The sequence below is a fragment of the Indicator indicator genome, chromosome 19, assembly GCF_027791375.1.
Source record: "Indicator indicator isolate 239-I01 chromosome 19, UM_Iind_1.1, whole genome shotgun sequence".
Taxonomy (NCBI): Eukaryota; Metazoa; Chordata; class Aves; order Piciformes; family Indicatoridae; genus Indicator; species Indicator indicator.
This window is the reverse complement of record NC_072028.1, coordinates 21,258,885-21,282,524: the sequence shown is the minus strand read 5'-3', so window position 1 is coordinate 21,282,524 and position 23,640 is coordinate 21,258,885. Positions and strand designations below refer to the sequence as shown.

The window sequence follows — 23,640 nt, the reverse complement described above, 5'->3', positions numbered from 1 at the left end:
AGGAGATGAATGCAAGCAGGACCAGGCCAGGAGATGAATGCAAGCAGGACCAGGCCAGGAGATGAATGCAAGCAGGACCAGGCCAGGAGATGAATGCAAGCAGGACCAGGCCAGGAGATGAATGCAAGCAGGACCAGGCCAGGAGATGAATGCAAGCAGGACCAGGCCAGGAGATGAATGCAAGCAGGACCAGAGCAGGAGATGAATGCAAGCAGGACCAGAGCAGGAGATGAATGCAAGCAGGACAAGGCCAGGAGATGAATGCAAGCAGGACCAGAGCAGGAGATGAATGCAAGCAGGACAAGGCCAGGAGATGAATGCAAGCAGGACCAGGTCATGTGTGAGATGAATGCAAGCAGGACCAGGTCATGTGTGAGATGAATGCAAGCAGGACCAGGCCAGGAGATGAATGCAAGCAGGACCAGGCCAGGAGATGAATGCAAGCAGGACCAGGCCAGGAGATGAATGCAAGCAGGACCAGAGCAGGAGATGAATGCAAGCAGGACAAGGCCAGGAGATGAATGCAAGCAGGACCAGGCCAGGAGATGAATGCAAGCAGGACCAGGCCAGGAGATGAATGCAAGCAGGACCAGAGCAGGAGATGAATGCAAGCAGGACCAGGCCAGGAGATGAATGCAAGCAGGACCAGGCCAGGAGATGAATGCAAGCAGGACCAGGCCAGGAGATGAATGCAAGCAGGACCAGAGCAGGAGATGAATGCAAGCAGGACCAGGCCAGGAGATGAATGCAAGCAGGACCAGGCCAGGAGATGAATGCAAGCAGGACCAGGCCAGGAGATGAATGCAAGCAGGACCAGGCCAGGAGATGAATGCAAGCAGGACCAGAGCAGGAGATGAATGCAAGCAGGACCAGAGCAGGAGATGAATGCAAGCAGGACAAGGCCAGGAGATGAATGCAAGCAGGACCAGGTCATGTGTGAGATGAATGCAAGCAGGACCAGGCCAGGAGATGAATGCAAGCAGGACCAGGTCATGTGTGAGATGAATGCAAGCAGGACCAGGCCAGGAGATGAATGCAAGCAGGACAAGAGCAGGAGATGAATGCAAGCAGGACCAGAGCAGGAGATGAATGCAAGCAGGACCAGGCCAGGAGATGAATGCAAGCAGGACCAGGCCAGGAGATGAATGCAAGCAGGACCAGGCCCACAGATGAAGACTAAGGAACCAGTCCTTGATCTCCACTGCAAGAGCAGAAATCCAGAGCAATCTGTGGGCTTCACCAGAGCCACTTCAGCCTTGCAGTGGGAAGCTGCTGCAGAAGCTTGGCCCAGCAGAACCTGCTCAGCTCACAGCCACCAGAGCTTCTGCAGCCCCACTGGAGATCACCACAGAGAATCCAACTCATCCTGCCCCACAGGAGAGGAAAAGTGAGAGGAGGAAGAGAAGCCCAACTGCTCCATGCACTGACTTCTCTCTTTGGAACTGTCACCTGCTTGTCCTCAGCTTTCATCTTCCAGCAAAGGCATCACCCCAGGCAGCTGCCACAAACTTAGGAGTGGCTTCTGTCCTTCAGCCTGTGGGGCACCAGCTGCAGCTTCTGACTGCTGCAGCAAGAGGAAGCTCCTTCAGGAACCCCCAGAGCAGCCCAACCAAGAGCAGCCCAGGGTTGGATCTTCCTCAAAAGGGTTGCCAAGGCCTGGCCCAGGCTGCCCAGGGCAGTGATGGAGTCTCCATTCCTGGAGGGGCTTCAAAGCCCTGGAGATGTGGTGCTGAGGGCCATGGTTTGGTGGTGTCCTGGCAGTGCTGAGGGTAAGGCTTGGACTGGATGACCTTAAAGGTGTTCCAAAGTCATGGAGATGTACTGCTGAGGGACATGGTTTGGTAGTTCCCTGGCAGTGCTGGGGTAAGGCATGGACTGGATGACCTTAAAGGTGTTCCAAAGCCATGGAGATGTGGTGCTGAGGGCCATGGTCCCTCCAAGACAGCAGCACTGAAGGCCTCCCACAGAGCAGTAAAGCTTCAGCTCCAGCTGCTGAAGCCCTTCTGGTCCCACTGCTCCCTACCTGGATGTCCATGAAGCTCAGGGCACGGATGGTGCCTCTGCAAGGGCTGATGGTGAACTCCTTGAGGTGCCCCTTGGCTCTCTTCCTCCAGGATGGGTGAGTGTTGTCCAGCACCTGGGCAGCACTGGGCACGCTGGGCTCTCCTGTGCCATCCCCGGGCACGCGGAGGGTGAAGGCCATGGGCACCAGGGAGGTGTTGGTGAGGCGACAGCAGAGGCTCTGAGGGAAGCCTAGGAGAAAGGACACAGCCATGGACAGCCTTGGGCAGGCTGCAGAGGTGACCCAAGCCAAGCTCAGAAGTCCAACAAGGCCAAGGGCAAGGTCCTGCAGCTGGGGCAGGGCAGTGCCAAGCACAGAGCTTGGCACTTGGGGGAGGAGTGGCTGAGAGCAGCCTGCAGGAGAAGGCCTTGGGGGGTCAGGTGGTGACAGACTCCCCAGGAGCCAGCAGTGGTCCCTGGCAGCCCAGCAGGCAGCTGTGTGCTGAGCTGCATCCAGAGCAGGGAGAGCAGCAGCACAGGGAGGGGATTCTGCCCTCTGCTCTGCTCTGCTCAGAGCCCACCTGCAGCACTGCCTCCAGCTCTGGGGCCCCCAGCACAAGAAGGACCTGGAGCTGCTGGAGAGGCTCCAGAGGAGGCCACAGAGGTGAGCAGAGGCTGCAGAACCTCCCCTGTGGGGCCAGGCTGGGAGAGTTGGGGCTGTGCAGCCTGCAGAAGAGAAGGCTCCAGGGAGACCTCAGAGCAACCTTCCAGGACCTGAAGGGCTCCAGGAGAGCTGGGGAGGGACTTGGGACAAGGGCTGGGAGAGCCAGGATGAGGGAGAATGGCTTGGAGCTGGGAGAGGGGAGAGTGAGAGTGGAGAGGAGGAAGGAATTGTTGTCAGTGAGGGTGGGGAGACACTGGCACAGGTTGCCCAGGGAGGCTGTGGCTGCCCCCTGCCTGGAGGTGTTCAGGACCAGGCTGGATGAGGCCCTGAGCACCCTGTGCTGGTGGGAGGTGTCCCTGCCCATGGCAGGGGTTGGAGCTGGCTGAGCTTTGAGCTCCCTTCCAACCCAACCCATTCCATGAGTCTCTGCACCAATTCTCCCATGACTCCTGCTGGGAATATCCTGGGATGATCAAACTGCACTGGGACTTTGGCTCTGCAGTTTGAACCAGAGCTGGTGGAGAAGCTAAGCATGGATCAGCTCCACAGAGAAGGACCTGGGAGTGCTGGGGGGCAATGAGCTGCCCAGGAGCCACCAATGTGCCCTGATGGCCAAGAAGGCCAATGGGGTCCTGGGCTGCATTCAGAAGAGTGAGGCCAGCAGGAGCCTTCAGCTGCAAAGGCCTCAGGCATGCAGTCAGCTGAATCACAGAGTCACAGAGCTGGCAGGGCTGGAGGGGAGCTCAAGGCTCAGCCAGTTCATGGAATCATAGAATCATGGAGTCACGGAATCATAGAATCATGGAATCATGGAATCATGGAGTCATAGAACCATGGAATCATGGAGTCATAGAATCATGGAATCACAGGATCATAGAGTCACAGAATCATGGAATCATGCAATCTTGGAATCATGGAATCATAGAATCATGGAGTCCCGGAATCATAGAATCATGGAGTCACAGAATCATAGAGTCATAAAGTCATAGAATCCAAATCATAGAATTATAGAATCACAGAATCATGGAATCATAGAGTCATGGAATCATGGAGACAGAGATTCTTACAGTCATAGAATCATGGAATCACAGAGTCATAGAATGATGGAATCAGAGTCATAAAATCAGAATCACAGAATCACAGAATCATAGAATTATAGAATCATAGAATTCTAGAATCACAGAATCATGGAATCATAGAACAGTCTGGGCTGGAAAGGAGCTCCAAAGCTCATCCAGCCCAACCCCTCCTGCACTCAGCAGGGACACCCCCAACTAGATCAGGTTGTCCAGGGCCCTTTCCAGCCTCACCTTGAAGATCTCCAGGGCATCAACCACCTCCCAGGGCAACCTGTTCCAGTCTTCCACTACCCTCATGGTGCAGAACTTGTTCCTCACATCCAATCTGAATCTGATCTGCTCTAGTTTGAAACCATTGCCCCTGGGCCTGTCCCTGCAGGCCTTTGCAAACAGTCCCTCTCCAAACAGTCTCTCTCCATCCTTGTAGCAGGTAGTGGCAGGCTGCTATTAGGTCTCCTTGGAGCTTATTCCTTTGGTCTTCATCTCACGATGGCAAAACACTGCCCAAGCAACCTGCAGCCCTACTTTAACATCCTGAAGGCTGCTCTGGAGGGCCACAAGTGCTGGAGGCTCTGAGGCTGCATTCTGGTGCTGCACAGAGCCCTCAGGCTGTGCTCCAAGCCCAGGGGACACTCACCGAAGGAGACATCCCCGAAGCGGAGGGAAGGGACGTCGAAGTGAAAAGTGGGTCCAGTGACACAGCCCCTGTGGGGACACAGCAGAGGAGGTGTTGGCTTGGCTGCAGAGCACTGCAGAGCACTGCAAAGCACTGCAGCTTTCACTTCTTGCTTGCATGGAGCAAAGTTGGTCTCAAATCACAGCAGGCTTCGACCAACCTCTCACCCAGGGCAGCCATGGGGACTTTCAGTCACTTCAGCCCAAGGCTAATCCTCCATTCTTGGAGCTGAACCAGCTCCTGAGATAAGGCAGGCAGCAAATCCCTGCTGACAGTGAAGCTCTCCTCTCCAAGGACCTCCCAGAATCTCTGGAGCCCCAGTAGCTTCCTTCAGATGGTGAAGGGGCAGCAGCTGTGCTTGCCAAGAGATGCTGGAGAACCACTTCCAAAGCAGCCCTGGCTGTGGAGCACCCTGGGAAAGGGCCAAGGAACACTTCCAAACCTCTGCTGAGCACCCCACTGTGTGCTCAAGCCAGCCCTCAGGGTATGCCATGAAGGCTGAGGCAAGAAGCCAACCCAGAGCTCTGTGCCCCAGCACTCTGTGCCCCAGCACTGGCAGCAGTGGCAGCTGGCAGGAAACTGGGGGTGGGGGCAAAAGCAGTGGGGTTGCAAGGGCTGTGCTTGACAGCAGCATCTGGGAAGGGAGAGCAGGGACTTGCAGAGCAGGAAGGATGGCACAAGGTGGGAGAGGAACCACCTGAACTCTCCAGTGTCCCACCAGCATGCTTGCCCCGGGAGTTTTTCCTCTGAGGAGGACTAAATGCAGTGCTCAAAACCTCCTGATGGAGGCTTGGCCTCGGGGTGGACATCACCAAGGCACTGGAAAAGAAACAGCTTGAGCTGTGGGGATGGAGAAGGAGAGAGAGGAAGGCTGGAGAATGATCCTTGAAGAAGGCAGCACAGAAATCCCAGAACCCCAGCATGGTGAGGGCTGGGAGGGAGCTCTGGAGCTCACCCAGTCCAAGCCCCTGCTCCAGCAGGGCACCCACAGCAGCTTGCCCAGGGGCACAATGCCCAGGGGGGGTTGGAAGCTGACCAAGAGCTCAGGTCCCTGCTGTGCAAGTGCAGCACAAATGGTTTGGAAGGCTGCAGGCTGAGAGGGGGAGTCAGGTTGTGGTGGGGTACCAGAGAGGGAGGAATGAAGGCAATCACCTGGGGAAGTGGAAGCAGGAGTGGTCAGGAGAGCATCTGGGCTGTGAGCTCAGCCAGCCTGAGCAGAAGGCTGCCTGGGAAAGGAACTCTGTCCTGAGCAGCTTTCTGTTCAGAGCAGCTCTGGGCAGGGGGCACCGAGGAGGGAGTCAGCCCTGCAGTACCTGGAGGCAGGCTGGCAGGGGGGTGGGGAAGGGAGCTCTGGGGATCCCCCAGCCCAAGCCCCCTGCTCCAGCAGGGCACCCACAGCAGCTTGCCCAGCAGCACAATGCCCAGGGGGGGTTGGAAGCTCTCCACACAAGGACACTCCACAACCTCTCTGGGCAGCCTGCTCCAGGCCTCCAGCACCCTCACACCAAACAACTTTCTCCTCCTGCTCAGATGGAACCTCCTGGGTGCCAGTCTGTGCCCTCTGCCCCTTGGCCTGTCCCTGGGCACCACTCAGCAGAGCCTGGCACCTTCATTCTGACCACCCCATCCCTCAGATATTTACAGACATTGCTCAGATGCCCTCTCAGCCTTCTCCTCTCCAGACTGAACAGCCCCAGGGCTCTCAGCCTTTGCTGCTCAGAGCAGAGCTGTTCCAGCCCCACAAGCATCCCTGTGGCTCTGACAGAAGCCTGCCCTTGCTCAAGGAGAAAGCTGCTGCTGCAGTATCAACCCCATGACCAGCCTGGGGGGAGGGACAGAGGAGAGGAAGCTCTTTGCTTGTGAGATGTTCCCTCTTGCTTTCCAAAACCTTTCCCCCACTTTCCCCCCCAACACATCCAGCAGAATCACTTCCCCACAGGGCTCTGCTGATCTACCCAACCACTCTCCTGCTGCCAAGCAGTAACCTTGGTGTCCTCCTTTCCCACCCTTTTCTCTTGCTGAAACTCCCTGCCCATCTCCTCTCCTGCATGTCTCTCCTCCCAAGATCCAGGGCCTCCCAAGAGAAGACAGAGCCCAGCTCCAAAGCTCTAGAGCAACCACAACCTCTGAACCACAGAAGCACAGAATGGTTTGGGTTGGAGGAGATCTCTGAGGTCATCCAGGCCAACCTCCAACCCAACCCCCCCATGGCCCCCAAACCATGGCCCCAAGTTCTGCAACCCCTCCAGGCATGGGGACTCCACCACCTCCCTGGGCAGCCTCTGCCAATCCCTCACCACTCTGGCAGCAAAGACATTTTGCCTCCTCTCCAACCCAAGCCTCCCCTGGCACAATTTCAGGCCAGTTCCTTTCATCCTGATCCTAGGGAGAAGATCCCAACCCCCAGCTGGCTCCAACCTCCTCTTAGGGAGCTGTAGAGAGCAATGAGGTCTCCCTCAGCCTCTTCTCCACACCAAACACCCCCAGCTCCCTGAAAAGGATGAAGCAGCTTCTGGATGAAGCCTGAATAGAATTCCTCAACCTAGGAATCATGTGGGACATGGATGGAGAGAGGTTGGTAAAGCACAAATGGTCTGGAAAAGGTGAAGGAGGACAAATTTGTCTCTCTGGCAGAAAAAGAGGAAGGCAGAGGTTGCCCAGGGGGGTGGGAGATGCTCCATGGCTGGAACCCTTCCAGCTGAGGTAGTCTGGGGCTCTGAGAATCCTCAGGGATGCTGGGGGGGGGGCGGGGGGGTGGACCCAAACCATTCTGTAGCTCCAGGATGTCCCTTCCCAGGCACTCAGCCTTCATCTCCTGCTGCAATTGCAAGGTTGAGGAGGAGCCAAAGTTCCAAAGCCCTGGCTCTCAGTGTGGGGATGACAGGAGCAGAGCCAGGACTCAGACCATAGACCAGACCTTTTCTTCTCCACTCCCTCAGGAAGTGAGGTGGGTGGGAGGAGAGGAAAGGGGATGGATGGGAGGAGGGGAAGGGGGATGGATGAGAGGAGGGGAAGGGGGATGGATGAGAGGAGGGGAAGGGGGATGGATGAGAGGAGGGGAAGGGGGATGGATGAGAGGAGGGGAAGGGGGATGGATGGGAGGAGGGGAAGGGGGATGGATGGGAGGAGAGGAAAGGGGATGGATGGGAGGAGAGGAAGGGGGATGGATGGGAAGAGAGGAAAGGGGATGGATGGGAGGAGGGGAAGGGGGATGGATGGGAGGAGGGCCAGCTACAGGGGTGCCCTCCAAGTTCCTGTAACCTCCTCACCTGATAGTCAGGGTCACAGGCTCAGGAGATCCTTTCACATTGAAGCTGAATTCCTCTGTGAAGTGCCCCAGGCTGGTGGACCTGAAGGAGATGTGGATGACTTGGAGCCCACCTGGCAACAGGAGGCCCTGCCAGGGCAGAAAGGTGAAGCAGGAGCCCAGAGCTGTAGCTGGAGGGTCCAAGCTGAAGAAAGCCTCGATGGGGCCTCTGTTGAGCAAGGTGGCCTGCAGCAGCAAGAGATGAAGTGGGAACACATGAGGAGGAACCTGCCCTGCCTTGTAGAAGGATGATTTGAGTCCTAATTAAACACCACACATCTGGAAAAGGCACAGGATGCTGCCAGCTGCTGCTGCTGCTGCCAAAGACAAGTTCAAGCTTTTGGGTTTTTCCATACAGAGCAGCCACAACTTCCCAGAGCCAGAGGCACGTGGGGTTTATTAGAGCATCCCAGGATCCCAGCATGGTGAGGGGTGGGAAGGAGCTCTGGAGCTCACCCAGTCCAAGCCCCTGCTCCAGCAGGGCACCCACAGCAGCTTGCCCAGGGGCACAATGCCCAGGGGGGGTTGGAAGCTGACCAAGAGCTCAGGTCCCTGCTGTGCAAGTGCAGCACAAATGGTTTGGAAGGCTGCAGGCTGAGAGGGGGAGTCAGGTTGTGGTGGGGTACCAGAGAGGGAGGAATGAAGGCAATCACCTGGGGAAGTGGAAGCAGGAGTGGTCAGGAGAGCATCTGGGCTGTGAGCTCAGCCAGCCTGAGCAGAAGGCTGCCTGGGAAAGGAACTCTGTCCTGAGCAGCTTTCTGTTCAGAGCAGCTCTGGGCAGGGGGCACCGAGGAGGGAGTCAGCCCTGCAGTACCTGGAGGCAGGCTGGCAGGGGGGTGGGGAAGGGAGCTCTGAGGATCCCCCAGCCCAAGCCCCCTGCTCCAGCAGGGCACCCACAGCAGCTTGCCCAGCAGCACAATGCCCAGGGGGGGTTGGAAGCTCTCCACACAAGGACACTCCACAACCTCTCTGGGCAGCCTGCTCCAGGCCTCCAGCACCCTCACACCAAACAACTTTCTCCTCCTGCTCAGATGGAACCTCCTGGGTGCCAGTCTGTGCCCTCTGCCCCTTGGCCTGTCCCTGGGCACCACTGAGCAGAGCCTGGCCCCAGCCTCTTGCCCCCCACAGCTCCTTCAGCTCTTGCTGAGCATTGCTCAGCTCCCCTCTGGGGCTGCTCTTCTGCAGGCTCTCAGCCCCCAGGGCTCTCAGCCTTTGCCCCTCACAGAGCTGCTCCAGGTCCCTCAGCAGCTTTGGGCCCTCCCCTGGACCCTCTCCAGCAGTTCCCTGTCCCTCAGCCTCAGCTGTAACATTTCTGCTCCCTGCTAGGTGCCATCCTGCCATTCCCATGGGCCTAGCTGCCTGCTTTGGGTTTCTTTGCACTGATTTCTGCCCTTACAAAACCTGGCAGAAAAAAAAAAAAAAAAAAAAAAACAGAGCAAGAAGCAGAGGGAGAGAACCACAGAACCACTGTGGCTGGAAAGGGACCATCCAGTCCAACCCTGAGCCCACCACTCAGCCAGGGCCCTCAGCACCACATCTCCATGGCTTTGAAAGACCTCCAGGGATGAGGATGTAAGAGAGAAAGGTAAAAACTTCCCTTTTTATCTCCACACAAGGTCCAAAGCCCTCCAGGGTAGGAAGGCAGAAGATGTCCTTCAGATTCTCATCTTGCAGCAGCTGCTGAAAGGATTCCTGTCCCCCAACAAGGGTGACTTGCCATCTCCTCTCTCCTCTTCTACTCCTTACTTACAAACACTACTGAGGGATCCTACTCTGAGCTGAGGTTTCCCTGGCTGCTAACAGCCTCCTCTACTCCTCCCCCCCACCTTTTCCTCCCCTTTCCATTTCCTTAAGTAAAGGAACTAAGAAATTGATGGACAGAAGGAATGAATAAAGCATCAGCATTAAAACTGCAGAGCCAGCACCACGTTGGGGTAAGGAAACGTTCTCAAAGTGTCCTTCCCTGCCACACTGAAGCTTCTCAAAGTGCTTGGCATGATTCATTGCCTCATTTTCTACCTCTTGCTCTGCCTCATTGTTTTTAGTTGGTTTGGTTTTGAGTTTTGGTTTTGTTTTTTTTTGCAGCAGCAGCAGGCTGGACTCCGTGGTGGGGAGGGAAGGCAAAGGGAGAGAGAGTTCCTTGGCTTCATTTCCAGTTCTGCTTTGCTCTGCAGACCCAGAGATGGACCAAGTCTGGAGTGTGGTGACAGAATGGTTGGTAAGGAGAAGCATTCCCAAGTCTCTTTGCAGCTCTGAGCCAGGAGGCTGTGTGGATCTCCTCCAGCCTGACTCTGCTTTCTGCCCCTCTGCTCTGCTCAGAGCCCACCTGCAGCACTGCCTCCAGCTCTGGGGCCCCCAGCACAAGAAGGACCTGGAGCTGCTGGAGAGGCTCCAGAGGAGGCCACAGAGGTGAGCAGAGGCTGCAGAACCTCCCCTGTGGGGCCAGGCTGGGAGAGTTGGGGCTGTGCAGCCTGCAGAAAAGGCTCCAGGGAGACCTCAGAGCAACCTTCCAGCACCTGAAGGGGCTCCAGGAGAGCTGGGGAGGGACTTTGGCCAAGGACTGGCAGTGCCAGGATGAGGGAGAATGGCTTGGAGCTGGGAGAGGGGAGAGTGAGAGTGGAGAGGAGGAAGAAATTGTTGTCAGTGAGGGTGGGGAGAGACTGGCACAGGTTGCCCAGGGAGGCTGTGGCTGCCCCCTGCCTGGAGGTGTTCCAGGCCAGGCTGGATGAGGCCTTGAGCAAGCTGTGCTGGTGGGAGGTGTCCCTGCCCATGGCAGGGGGGTGGCACTGGATGATCATTTGAGTCTCCTTCCACCCCACCCCATTTTGTTCTGACCTCCCAGGAAGGAGCAGGATGCACTGAGCTGAGAACTCTCTGCAATGGCTGAGCTCAGACACTGTCAGGTTGCTTTAGCTGCCAGAGTAGGACACTGCAGCCTCCAGGGCTGGAACAGAAGCCTCCCCACATGCTCTTTTTGTTCCAGTGTTCATTCCTGTCTCATGGGGCTGCCTTTGCATGAAGCCTCCCAGCTGCCCTTAGAGGGAGGCTGCAAAGCAAACACAGAATCCCAGACTGGGTTGGCTGGGAAGGGACTTTTCAAGGTCACCCAGTCCCAGCCCCTGCACTCAGCAGGGCCAGCCCCAGCCAGAGCAGGTTGCTCACAGCCACAACCAACCTCAGCTGCAATGGTTCCAGCCATGGGGCAGCTCCCACCTCTCTGGGCAGCCTGGGCCAGGCTCTCCCCACCCTCAGTGTCAAACATTTCCTCCTTCTCTCCACTCTCAATCTCCCTCTTGCACTTCAAACCACCCCCCCTGGCCTGGCACAAGTGGCCCTGCTCCAAACTCTGTCCCCAGCTTTCTGAGAGGTCCCTTGGAGAACTAAGTGGCCACCAGAAGGTCTCCCTGGAGCCTCCTCCAGGCTGAAGAACCCCAACCAGCAAGGATCAGGGCTCCACAACCAATCTACCCCTTTGAGACACCACCACAGCTACCCAGACTCTGTGAACCCCTCCCAAAGCTGACTCCTGTTGAAGATTTCCTGCTCACACCTGCCCAAGGTGCTTGAAATGCTACAGGTCCACGTGGCTCAGCACCACCTGGGAGCCATCAGGATGCAGCCCAAGCTCCTCCAGCCCCTGCTGCTCACCTTGTAGCTGTTGGTTGCTCCAACAAATACCTTCCCAACATCCAGCTGGTCAAAGTTGAAGCAGAGCAGGGGCCCCAGGCCTTCCCCCCTGAGGTGCAGAGGCAGCCTGGTCTCACGACCTGGGGAAGGAGAGAGCTTTGTTTTAGTGCACAGAGTCCCTCTGCATTTCCCTCCCCAGAGCCAGGCCCTGGCTCTGGGCTGGATGGGACCAGCTCCAGATGCTCCAGGAAAAGGACTTGGGGGTGCTGAGGGATGAGAAGCTGGCCAGGAGCAGGCAGGGGGAGCTGGCAGCACAGAAGGCAAAGCACAGCCTGGGCTGCATCCAAAGCAGCATTGCCAGAGAGGTGATTCTGCCTCTTTGCTCTGCTCTGCTGAGACCTCACCTGCAGTGCTGTGTGCAGGGCTGGAGCCCTCAGCACAGGAAGGACATGGAGCTGATGGAGAGGGGCCAGAGGAGGGCCACAGAAATGCTCAGGGGGTTGGAGCAGCTCTGCTGTGAGGACAGGCTGAGGGAGCTGGGGGTGTTCAGCCTGCAGAGGAGAAGGCTCCAGGGAGACCTCAGAGCTGCCTGCCAGGACCTGAAGGGGGCTACAGGAAGGATGGAGAGAGACTGATCCCAAAGGTCTGCAGGGACAGGCCCAGGGACAATGGCTTGAAATGAGAGCAGAGCAGATTGAGATTGGATGTGAGGAACAAGTCCTGCACCAGGAGGCTGCTGGAACACCGCAACAGGTTGCTCAGGGAGGTGGTTGAGGCTCCATCCCTGGAGATATTCAAGGTGAGGCTGGACTGGGATCTGAGCAACCTGATCTGGTTGGGGATGTCCCTGCTGAGTGCAGGGCTGGACTGGATGAGCTGTGGAGGTCCCTTCCAACCCAGACCTTTCTGTGATTCTAAGACACAGAACCATTCCCTTCCCACATCTTGGGGATGGTTTCTCATTTCTAACCAACCCTTTGTGCTGGTTTCTGATTCACTGCTCAGCTCACAACCTGAATCCCTCAATCCCAGCATGGGCAGAGCTGGAAGGGACCTCTGGAGCTCACCCAGCCCAAGCCCCCTGCTCCAGCAGGGCTGCCCCCAGCAGCTTCCCCAGGAGCACAATGCCCAGGGGGGGTTGGGAGCTCTCCACACAAGGACTCTGGGCTGAAAATTTGATGCTGAGTTTAAAACAGGATCTCTGAAATGCTTCATTTGAGCCTAGAGATCTGCTCAGGGAAGGCACAAAGCCACAGAACAGAACTCATCCAGCCTGGTCCTGAACACCTCCAGGCAGGAATGCAGCCACAGCCTCCCTGGGCAACCTGTGCCAGTGTCTCCCACCCTCACTGACAACAATTCCTTCCTCCTCTCCACTCTCACTCTCCCCTCTCCCAGCTCCAAGCCATTGTCCCTCATCCTGGCACTCCCAGCCCTTGGCCCAAGTCCCTCCCCAGCTCTCCTGGAGCCCCTTCAGGTCCTGGAAGGTTGCTCTGAGGTCTCCCTGGAGCCTTCTCTCCTCCAGGCTGCACAGCTCCAACTCTCCCAGCCTGGCCCCACAGGGGAGGTTCTGCAGCCCTCTCTGATCATCTTGGTGGCCTCCTCCAGACCTGACCCAACAATTCCATGTCCCTCTTATGCTGTGAACACCAGAACTGGACTGGGTCCTTGCAGTCTCTTCCATATGCAGAAAAAAACCTTAACAATGGAAGAATTTTAGGTGTCTGAGCCCTTCCCTCCCCCTCCCCCTGTGCTTCCTCCCTTCCAGCACTCCACAGCCAGGGCTTTATTTGCATGAATGATGAAGAAAAGTTCATTTTGGAGCTTCAGTATTTGCCAAGAGCAAATTTCCAACCACTCTTCCCCTTGCCAGCTTTAGCAGAGTGTGGTTGAGCAGTTCTGCAGAGCACCTGATCCAGAAGCAGCTGCTCAGCAATTTCAGGAGGCAGCAGAAGCAGCCACAGAGAGAGCTCAGCAAAAGCCTCTTTGCAGGGGGAAGGTCTCAGCTCCAGCTGCACCTTCCCCAGTCCTGCATTGGGGCAACACTTCCAGGAGCTCACAGCAAGGGGCAGACATCATCTGCACACCACAGAGTCATGGAAGGCTTTAGGTGGGAAGGGACTTCTCAAGGCCACCCAGTCCAAGCTCCCTGCACTCAGCAGGGCCAGCCCCAGCCAGAGCAGGCTGCTCACAGCCACAACCAACCTGACCTGCAGTGGTGCCAGCCAGGGGGCAGCTCCCACCTCTCTGGGCAGCCTGGGCCAGGCTCTCCCCACCCTCAGGGGCAAACATTTCTCCCTTCTCTCCACTCTCAATCTCCCTCTTTCACTTCAAACCATCCCCCCTTGGCCTGGCACAAGTGGCCCTGCCCCAGAGGCTGTCCCCAGCTTGCTGAGTGTGGCTGATGGAGCTGCTGAGCCTGCCCAGGCACCACTCCCTGGGCAGCAGCCAAAGGAGCCTTGGCTGCAGCTCTCTGGGCAGAGGAGCACAGCAGCTGGGGGATCAAGCAGCACCTCTGGCCAGCTCAGCACCTCTGGCCAGCTCAGCACCTCTGGCCAGCTCAGCACCTCCTGTGCAGAGCCTTTCAAGGAGGAGGAGCACAGAAGGCAGGGAGCTGAGCTGTGTTCAGCTGTGGGGCTGCAAGCAAAGGCCAGCAGCTGCTCTGTGCCTGCCCCCAGCCCTGAGCTCCTCTTCCAGCACTGCAAGGCCACCAGAAGGTCTCCCTGGAGCCTTCTCCAGGCTGCCCAAGCCCAACTCCCTCATCCTGGCCTCACAGCAGAGCCCTTCCAGCCCTGCCAGCATTGCTGTGGCCTCCTCTGTCCCTTCTCCACCAGGTCTCTGTCTGTGCTGAGGGCTCCTGAGCTCCAAAGGGGTTTGGGGCTGGCATGACAACCTCAGCCATGATTCCTGGAGCAATCAAGGAGCCAGTCTGGTTGCCTGCCTGATTAAAGATCACTTTTTTTTTTCTTCTCTAGACTTTGTTAGCACCCAGGGACCTCGACTCTGGGGCACTTCCCCCCATGGCAGCACCATGGAGCAGCCTTTTGTAGCTGCCTCCTTCAATCGACCTCCTTCAGGTTGTCTTCCAAGGAGCTGCTGGAAGAGTGAAGCTTCTCCTGAGGGCCCATCAGGGTCTTTCAGGAGCAGGCTCATCTCTCTAAACACAGATCATCTGCCCAGCTCTGCTTCCTAGAAGCCCCAGAGCAGCTCAAGGGCTGGGGCCAAGCAGCTCTCCTGTTGCTCTGCAGTACAAAACTTCTCCTGGCACAAGCCCCTGGAGATCCAGCCCTGCTGCAAAGCAGTGGAGATCATAGAACCAGAGAATGGATCAGGTTGGAAGGGACCTTAAAGGTCATCTAGTCCCAGGCCCCCCTGCCATGGGCAGGGACACCTTCTTCTAAGCCAGGTTGGAGATCTCCCTCAGCACAGCACAAACTCCAGCACTGAGGCAGGAACCCCTCAGGAGGAACTTTTCCAAGCAAACCTTCCCTTGCCCAGTAGAGCCTGGTGGGGGAGGAGGGCAGGAAGCCTCTTTGGTAGCAGCCCAAACCCTGAGCCATCAGCCTCAGTGGCATTGGCCAAGTGAAGCTGGCCCCAGCCAAAAGCTGTTCCATGGCATTGGTGTGCACTGGCTTGGAGCAGGAAAGAAAGGGACGAAGCAGCTCCAGGATGGTCCTCCAAGGGCCTTTGAGGTGAGGAGAGCCCTCATGGTCCCCTGGATGAAGCCTGGCAGGCAGCTCCCAGCCTGAGCTGTGCAGAGAGGAAGAGGAAGGACAAAGGAGCCTGAACCTGGCTGCCAGCACTCCCTGCCCTGTGCTATCACAGCAAAGCCACCACCTCTGGAAGGGCACAGGTGGTGCCACTCAGGGGGCAGTGCCAGCAGCCCCCTCAAAGGCACTTTGGTGAGCCAGGAGCAGCACAGAGCTCATCCAGCAGGCTGCTGGGGCTCTGCTTTCTCCTGCTCAGCACAGCGAGCCCTGAGCGGTGCCACCCAGGGGAACCACAGCCTCAGGGCTGCCAGGGGACAGTGCCCAGGCAGGGGGAAGCACCAGAGATGGTCCTTTGGTGGGCACTCAGCAAGGGTCCCCACCCAGGGGCTGCAGGAGATATCCAGGGGCTGGGAGCACATCTGGAACTCAGCTCCTACCACCTCAGGACCCTCCACAATGCAGCCAGGACTCCCCTTGCAGGCAGGGGGGCTGAGGGGGCACTACAGCTGCTGTGTTCTGCAGCTCCTCAGCTTCACAGACACCTCCCAGCAGAGCAAAGCCACAGCAGGAACCTGAACCCTTCCCTGCCTTGGTCCTTCTGGCATCAGAGAGCCAGGGGCAGTGTCCTCCTGGCCTTTGACAGGAGACAAGCTGGAGGGCACAGGGACACCTGCCCTGGTTCCCCACCCAGGGACTGCAGGAGATCCAGGGGCTGGGAGCACATCTAGAACTCAGCTCCTACCACCTCAGGAACCCCCATGATGCTTCCAGGCAATGAGGACTCCCCTTGGAGGGCAATGGGTTAGGGGAGCTTGGAGGGGGCTGCTGTGTTCTGCAGCTCCTCAGCCTTCACAGACACCTCCTAGCAGAGCAAAGACACAGCAGGAACCTGAACCCTTCCCTGCCTTGGTCCTTCTGGCATCAGAGAGCCAGGGGCAGTGTCCTGAGCCCTGGCCTTGGACTGGAGAGCAGCTGGAGGGCACAGGGACACCTGCCCTGGTGGGCACTGACCCAGCAGGACCCAGCAGGGCTGGGAGGTTGCTTGTGCCTGGGCCTGCAGCCTGGGGCAGAGCTGCAGGAGGAAGGAGCTGTACCTGAGATGTCACAGTAGAGCTTTGCTTCATAGACTCTGGCTGCCTGGGGCTGAAAGGTCACCTGGATCTCAGCTGAGCAGTTTGGCCACACCTCTCCCTCCTGCAAGAGAAGATGGCAGCAAACCACTGACCAAAGCATTGATCTGACAGCAGCACAGAATGGGCTGGGTGGGAAGGGACCTCCAAAGCTCACCCACTCCAACCCCAACCCCCCCTGCAGTCAGCAGGGACATCCTCCAGGGCATCAGGTTGCCCAGAGCCCTGTGGAGCCTCACCAGGGATGAGGACCCAGCTGACCTTGCAGTTCCTGTTGGCAGCCACAGCCCTGGAGCTGGATGGAGAGCCCTCCCCCCACCTCCCTGCAGGTGTTCACAGGCAGGTTGGGGTCCCAGGAACGATGCAAGTGATGCCAGGGGTGAGGCAGTGATGCCAGGGGTGAGGCAAGGGCTTGGAGTGCCAGGATGAGAGAGGAAGGATTGAATCTGAGAGAATGGAGATTGAGACCTCCCACCCTGGCAGGTGGATCCAGGTCCATCAGCTGCCACAGAAGTTACCTAAGCAACATCAGGGAGTGCAGAGATTGATTTCCAGGGCTGAGGATGTCACCTGAGCAGCTTCTGCTCTCTGGAGCAGCACAGTGAAGACATTCACATCCTCCCTGCTCTGCTCAGACCCCACCTGCAGCACTGCCTCCAGCTCTGGGGTCCCCAGCACAAGAAGGACCTGGAGCTGCTGGAGAGGCTCCAGAGGAGGCCACAGAGGTGAGCAGAGGCTGCAGAACCTCCCCTGTGGGGCCAGGCTGGGAGAGTTGGGGCTGTGCAGCCTGCAGAAGAGAAGGCTCCAGGGAGACCTTAGAGCAACCTTCCAGCACCTGAAGGGGCTCCAGGGGAGCTGGGGAGGGACTTTGGCCAAGGGCTGGGAGTGCCAGGATGAGGGAGAATGGCTTGGAGCTGGCAGAGGGGAGAGTGAGAGTGGAGAGGAGGAAGAAATTGTTGTCAGTGAGGGCTGGGAGACACTGGCACAGGTTGCCCAGGGAGGCTGTGGCTGCCCCCTGCCTGGAGGTGTTCAGGACCAGGCTGGATGAGGCCCTGAGCACCCTGGCTGCTGGGAGGTGTCCTCTCCTCCCCTGCTTCCTGCCCCTCTGCTAAGATGAAGGCCTCAAAGCTTCATCACTGCCCTCAGGGTTTCACCAATATCCTTCCTCAGCATATCCCAGACTGGTTTGGATGGAAGGGAGCTTCAAAGGTCATCCAGGGACATCCCCAGCCAGAGCAGGCTGCTCACAGCCACAACCAACCTCAGCTGCAATGGTTCCAGCCAGGGGGCAGCTCCCACCTCTCTGAGCAGCCTGGGCCAGGCTCTCCCCACCCTCAGGGTCAAGGTCTTGAGCACCCTGGGCTGGTGTGAGGTGTCCCTGCCCATGGCAGGGGGTTGGAGCTGGCTGAGCCTTGAGCTCCCTTCCAGCCCTGACAGCTCTGTGATTCCTCAGGGTCTCCTCCCTCTGCTCCTCTCCCCAGGTCACACAGTCACAGAATGGGAGGGGTTGGAAGGGAGCTCTGGAGATGGAGTCCAAGCCCCCTGCCAGGGCAGGGCACCCAGGGCAGGGCACAGAACACATCCAGGGGAGGCTGGAAGCTCTCCACACAAGGACACTTCACAACCTCTCTGGGCAGCCTGCTCCAGGCCTCCAGCACCCTCACACCAAACAACTTTCTCCTCCTGCTCAGATAGAGCCTCCTGGCTGCCAGTCTGTGCCCTCTGCCCCTTGGCCTGTCCCTGGGCACCACCCCAAGGAGCCTGGCACCTTCATCCTGACACCCACCCCTCAGATACTGATCAGTTCCCCTCTCAGCCTCCTCCTCTCCAGACTAAACAGCCCCAGGGCTCTCTCAACCTTTCCTCACAGCAGAGCTGTTCCAGGCCCTTCAGCATCCCTGGTGCTCAGTTCCAAGGAGCCTTGTGCTGCATCCTCAGAGGGTGCCCAGTTGGTAAAGGCTCTCCCTGGCTCCTTGCAACTGGGTTGAGCCAAGGCACCACTAACAGCCCTCCAGCCCAGCACTGCAAACAGCTCTTCACACATTTGTTGACACAAACCTTCTGGCAGCTGCCATCAGCTCTGCTAGGGAGTGACAAATGGAGCTGAAGGAAGGAGACAACAGGAGCAGAGGCATTTTGCTAGCAGCAAATTGAGGCTTGGACTCTGCTGGCTGTCCTCAGCACGTCGTGCAGAGGAGCCCTGAGCTGGCTGCAGCTGCCTGCAGCGCTCCTGAGGCTAAATCTTCAATTACTGGAACAGTTCCCATCCCCTCCCAGCTCCAAGGACTGCCCCACCACAACCAAAGGGGTCCCAGGAGGAGCTGCAGCTGCCAACAGCTCCCCAGAGCACAGCCTGCCCTGAGTCACAGAACCACAGAATGGCTTAGGCTGGAAGGGAGCTCAAAGCTCAGCCAGCTCCAACCCCCTGCCATGGGCAGGGACACCTCACACCAGCACAGGGTGCTCAAGGCCTCATCCAGCCTGGTCCTGAACACCTCCAGGCAGGGGGCAGCCACAGCCTCCCTGGGCAACCTGTGCCAGTGTCTCCCCACCCTCACTGACAACAATTTCTTCCTCCTCTCCACTCTCACTCTCCCCTCTCCCAGCTCCAAGCCATTGTCCCTCATCCTGGCACTCTCAGCCCTTGTCCCAAGTCCCTCCCCAGCTCTCCTGGAGCCCCTTCAGGTCCTGGAAGGCTGCTCTGAGGTCTCCCTGGAGCCTTCTCTTCTGCAGGCTGCACAGCCCCAACTCTCCCAGCCTGGCCCCACAGGGGAGGTTCTGCAGCCTCTGCTCACCTCTGTGGCCTCCTCTGGAGCCTCTCCAGCAGCTCCAGGTCCTTCTTGTGCTGGGGACCCCAGAGCTGGAGGCAGTGCTGCAGGTGGGCTCTGAGCAGAGCAGAGCAGAGCAGTCATCCTGGCATCACTTGCATGATTCCTGGGATCAGCTGCATCCCTCCTGGGAGCCTCCAAGAGCATTTCTCCTTCCACTGAGGCCAGCAAAACAAACCCTTTGGAGCCCCACACAGCAGAATCAGCCTTTGAGCTTAAGTCTCTGACAAAGCTCTGGCTTGCTGCTGGCTCAGCAGCTGCTGGGACCCTCAGGGGCAGTCTTTGTGCCACCCCCAGAGGCCTTGGCCCAGTGGACATTTGGGGCAGTTTGGTTCCTAGTGAGTGGCTGGCAGAGCCAATCCATCTGCTGCTAATGGAAGGCAGCCCAGTTACCACTCATCAGCAGGAATGAGGCAAAGCAGGGAGGGGGAGAACCTTGAGGAGAAGCCACTGGCCCTGGTGACTCTGCAGCTGCCACCAGCCAGAGCACTTCCCTAGCTGAGCCACTGCAGCTGCCTGTGGGATTCCATCAGCTCCAAGGGCAGCACATCTGGGACAGAAATAGCACCCAGAGAGTGACCTTACCTTGGCTTTGGGGCACACTGCCAGCACTGTGGGCTCCCCAGGTCAGGAGGGACAGGGAACTGCTGGAGAGAGTCCAGGGGAGGCTACAAAGGAGGAGGGAGGGACCTGGAAAATGCCCAAGGGGGGTTGGAAGCTCTCCACACAAGGACACTCCACAACCTCTCTGGGCAGCCTGCTCCAGGCCTCCAGCACCCTCACACCAAACAACTTTCTCCTCCTGCTCAGATAGAGCCTCCTGGCTGCCAGTTTGTGCCCTCTGCCCCTTGGCCTGTCCCTGGGTACCACTGAGCAGAGCCTGGCCCCAGCCTCTTGCCCCCCACAGCTCCTTCAGCTCTTGCTGAGCATTGCTCAGCTCCCCTCTGGGGCTGCTCTTCTGCAGGCTCTCAGCCCCAGGGCTCTCAGCCTTTGCTCCTCACAGAGCTGCTCCAGGCCCCTCAGCAGCTTTGCAGCCTCCCCTGGGCTCTCTCCAGCACTTCCCTGTCCCTCCTGAGCTGGGGAGCCCAGAACTGGACCCAAGACTCCAGCTGTGGCCTCACTGGGGCAGAGCAGAGGGGGAGGAGAACCTCCCTGGCCCTGCTGGCCACACTCTGCTGAATGCCCCCCAGGACCTCTTGGATTTTGGGCCACCAGGGCACCTTGCTGGCTCATGTGCCTCTTGTCCCCCAGCACTCCTCTCTGGAGCTGCCTTCCAGCAGGTTCCCCCTCAGCTGTCCTGCTGCAGGAGGTTGTTCCTCCCCAGGGGTAGGACCCTACACTTGCTCAGGTTGAACTTCATGAGGTTCCCTGCTCCCAGCTCTCCAGGCTGTGCACAGCCCTCTCAGCCTGCCCAGCTCCCCCAGCTCCCTCAGCTGAGGCAATCAGTCACTCCCAGGCAGTGGCAGGGCAGTGAGGACTTGTCAAGGGCAGTGCAATGCTAACAAATCCTTTGTCCTCCCTTTCCTCTGGTTTCCATTTCCAAGGAGTCAGCTTCCACATGCCCAGAGTGTGACTTACAGCTGAGCCCTAGCTGGGGAAGGTGAAGCAGAAAGCACCTTGTCCTTTGGAAGCCACCTGGGCTCCCAGCATGGCTGCTTCTGCTGCCATACTGTGGGAAAAGAAATGAGAACAGCTCAGAGCTGTGCTCAGGGAGCCCATTCCAGAGTCTCACCTCCCTCACACTGAACAACTTCTTCCTCAGCTCCACTCTAACCCTGCTCTGCCTCAGCTCCAAACCATTCCCCCTTGGCCAGGCTCTAGACCCCCTCAGCAAAAGTTCCTCTGCAGCCTTCCTGCAGGATCCCTTCAGGTCCTGGCAGGCAGCTCTGAGGTCCCCCTGGAGCCTTCTCCTCTGCAGGCTGCACACCCCCAGCTCCCTCAGCCTGGCCTCCCAGCAGAGCTGCTCCAGCCCTTGCAGCATCTTTGTGGCCTCCTCTGGCCTCACTCCACAGCTCTGTGTCCTCCTTCTGCTGGGGACAGCAGAGCTGGAGGCAGGACTGGAGGTGAGGTGTGAGCAGAGCAGAGCCCAGGGGCAGAATCCTCTCTCCTGCCCTGCTGCCCACACTCCTCTGGCTGCAGCCAGCACACAGCTGCCTGCAGGGCTGCAGGAGGGCACTGCTGGCTCCTGGGGAGCTGCTCAGTACCCAACACCCCCAAGGCTTTATCCCATGACTGAGGTGACCAGGGGACCATTCCCTTCTTCAGGTCAGTATGGGAGCTGGCAGTGCTCTGACAGCCTCTGGGCAGCCCCAGGCCCTGGGTACAGGCTGTGCCAGCACCCTGCAGCTCCCACAGGCTCTTTGCACCAAGCCCTCCTGGCCCCCTTGTGCCTTCACATCAAGCTGGTGTGAGAATCATAGAATCACAGAATTGTCAGGGCTGGAAGGGACCTCAAGGCTCATCCAGTTCCAACCCTCCTGCCATGGGCAGGGACACCTCCCACTGGACCAGGTTGTGCCAGGGCACATCCTTCAGGGAGGAGGAAAGGAGGTCCCCAGCTCTTGCTTACCACAGGCTGAATGGTGAAGATGCCCTCAGAGATGAGCATGGAGTCTCCTTGCACCTTCACCCTCTGCTTCTGGAAGGTGTGGGAGGGCAGGGGAGGGAGAGCAGGCTCCACCAGCTGCTCCTTGGAACCATCCCCCAGGCACTGATGCTGTCTCCACTGCCTGCAGCCAGGGGACAGACAAACCCAGGGGACAATGGCATCAGCAGCACCTTGGCAGAGGCTCTCTTGGAAGCATTCTGGGAGGAACAGCAGCAGCTCAGCAAGGGACTGGCCTCAAGCCTCCAGGTCCCAAACCTATCACATCCACAGACTCATGGAATGGGTTGGGTGGGAAGGGACCTGAAAGATCAGCCAGTTCCAACCCCCTGCCATGGGCAGGGACACCTCCCACCAGCCCAGGCCCCTCAGCAGCTTTGGAGTCTCCTCTGGACTCTCTCCAGCAGTTCCCTGCCCTTCTTGAACTGAGGAGCCCAGAACTGGACCCAGGACACCAGGTGTGGCCTCACCAGGGCAGTGTAGAGGGGCAGGAGAACCTCCCTTGACCTGCTGGCCACACTCTGCTGACTGCCTCCCAGGACCCCCTTGGCCTTCTTGGCTCCAAGGCCACATTGCTGACTTATGAGGAACTTCTTGTCCCCCAGCACTCCAAGGTCCTTCTCCTTGGGGCTGCTTCCCAACAGGTCCCCCTTCAGCTGTCCTGGTGCAGAGGTTCTTCCACTCAGGCTGCAGGACCCTGGATGAGCTTCCTGAGGCTCCCCCTACCCTTTCACCCAGCCTTGAACCACCTCAGCTGCTTCCTCTTATTGGCCTTCTCTGCAGAGCTCTGCCCCAGCTCATCCCTGCCTGCCTTGGTGGCTGGAGCAGAATCACAGAACCACAGAGCTGTCAGGGTTGGAAGGGAGCTCAAGGCTCAGCCAGCTCCAACCCCCTGCCATGGGCAGGGACACCTCACACCACAGCAGGTTGCTCACAGCCACCTCCAGCCTGGCTGCAAAAACCTCCAGGCAGGAGGCTTCCACCACCTCCCTGGGCAACCTCTGCCAGGCTCTCACCACCCTCCTGGCCAAGAATTTCTTTCTCACATCCAATCTCAATCTCCCCACTTCTACTTTTGCTCCATCCCCCCCACTCCTATCCCTCCCTCACACCCTCCAAAGTCCCTCCCCAGCTTTCTTGGAGCCCCCTTCAGGTCCTGCAAGGCCACCAGAAGGTCTCCTGGGAGCCTTCTCCTCTCCAGCCTGCACAACCCCAACTCTCTCAGGCTGTCCTCAGAGCAGAGCAGCTCCAGCCCTCTGCTCCTCCTCCTGGCCATCCCAGTGCTCAGAGATCCCAGCCAAGAGATGGGAGAGCTGCAGAGCTCTGCTGCCATGCTGCTGCCCTCCCTCCCCTCCAGCTGGGGGTGCAGGGGGGATGAGTGGAGGCTCCATCAGTGGCAGGCCAGCAGCCACCATCCAGCAGAATGCAGACACAAAGTGGAGGGACCCCCAGCCACGGGGGGTCAGGAGCTGCACACAGCCAGGCCCTCAGGCACCCCTGGCTTTGGCCAGCTCCTACTGGAGCCCCATGGGAACCTTTCTCCAGGCTGTCCTATGATGCTGTGCCAGCCAGGGGTGCAACCTCCACTCAACCTCTCCCCACAGAGCAGATTTCCACCATTGCACCCAAAAAAAAAGTCCTGCAGGAGGGACATGAAGGGAAGGCCTGGGCAGACCTTCTGATGTCCTGTGTCTTTCTGGGTGACATCCCAGCCCAGGGCCCCTCCTCTCCCAACCAAGCCCTCTCTGCTCTAAGATCTGCTCCAAGCTTCCCCAACAGCAGGAGAGTGGCCTTGGAGCTATGAAGATCCCTAAAGCTGCAAGTAAGGGAAGGACCAAACCTCCTCCTCAGAGTCTGGCATCCAAAGTGGCAGGAGATTTGGTGGGTGGCCTGTGCCCTGGACAAGGAATTGGTTGAGATGATGGCATCCAGAGTGGGGAGTGGCCAGCAGCTGGATGTCCAGATGGAGATGGGTGACAGGTGGTGCCCATCAGGGGTCTGTGCTGGGTCCAG

At 58.4% G+C, this 23,640-nt stretch overlaps 1 protein-coding gene across 1 annotated transcript in view; it reads right to left on the bottom strand.

Annotated features, from left to right (window-relative positions):
* The window catches only part of HYDIN (HYDIN axonemal central pair apparatus protein), a gene marked incomplete at its 3' end in the record, with an annotated part of 127,387 nt that overhangs the window by 68,976 nt on the left and 34,771 nt on the right, over positions 1-23,640 (bottom strand). Inside the window, exons 8-13 of the mRNA XM_054389669.1 lie at positions 21,592-21,751; positions 16,159-16,258; positions 11,376-11,494; positions 7,690-7,913; positions 4,382-4,449; positions 2,024-2,253 (exon numbers count right to left, since the gene is read on the bottom strand). Coding sequence (XP_054245644.1) covers positions 2,024-2,253; positions 4,382-4,449; positions 7,690-7,913; positions 11,376-11,494; positions 16,159-16,258; positions 21,592-21,751 — 901 coding nt within the window. The remainder of the gene's footprint in view (positions 1-2,023; positions 2,254-4,381; positions 4,450-7,689; positions 7,914-11,375; positions 11,495-16,158; positions 16,259-21,591; positions 21,752-23,640) is intronic.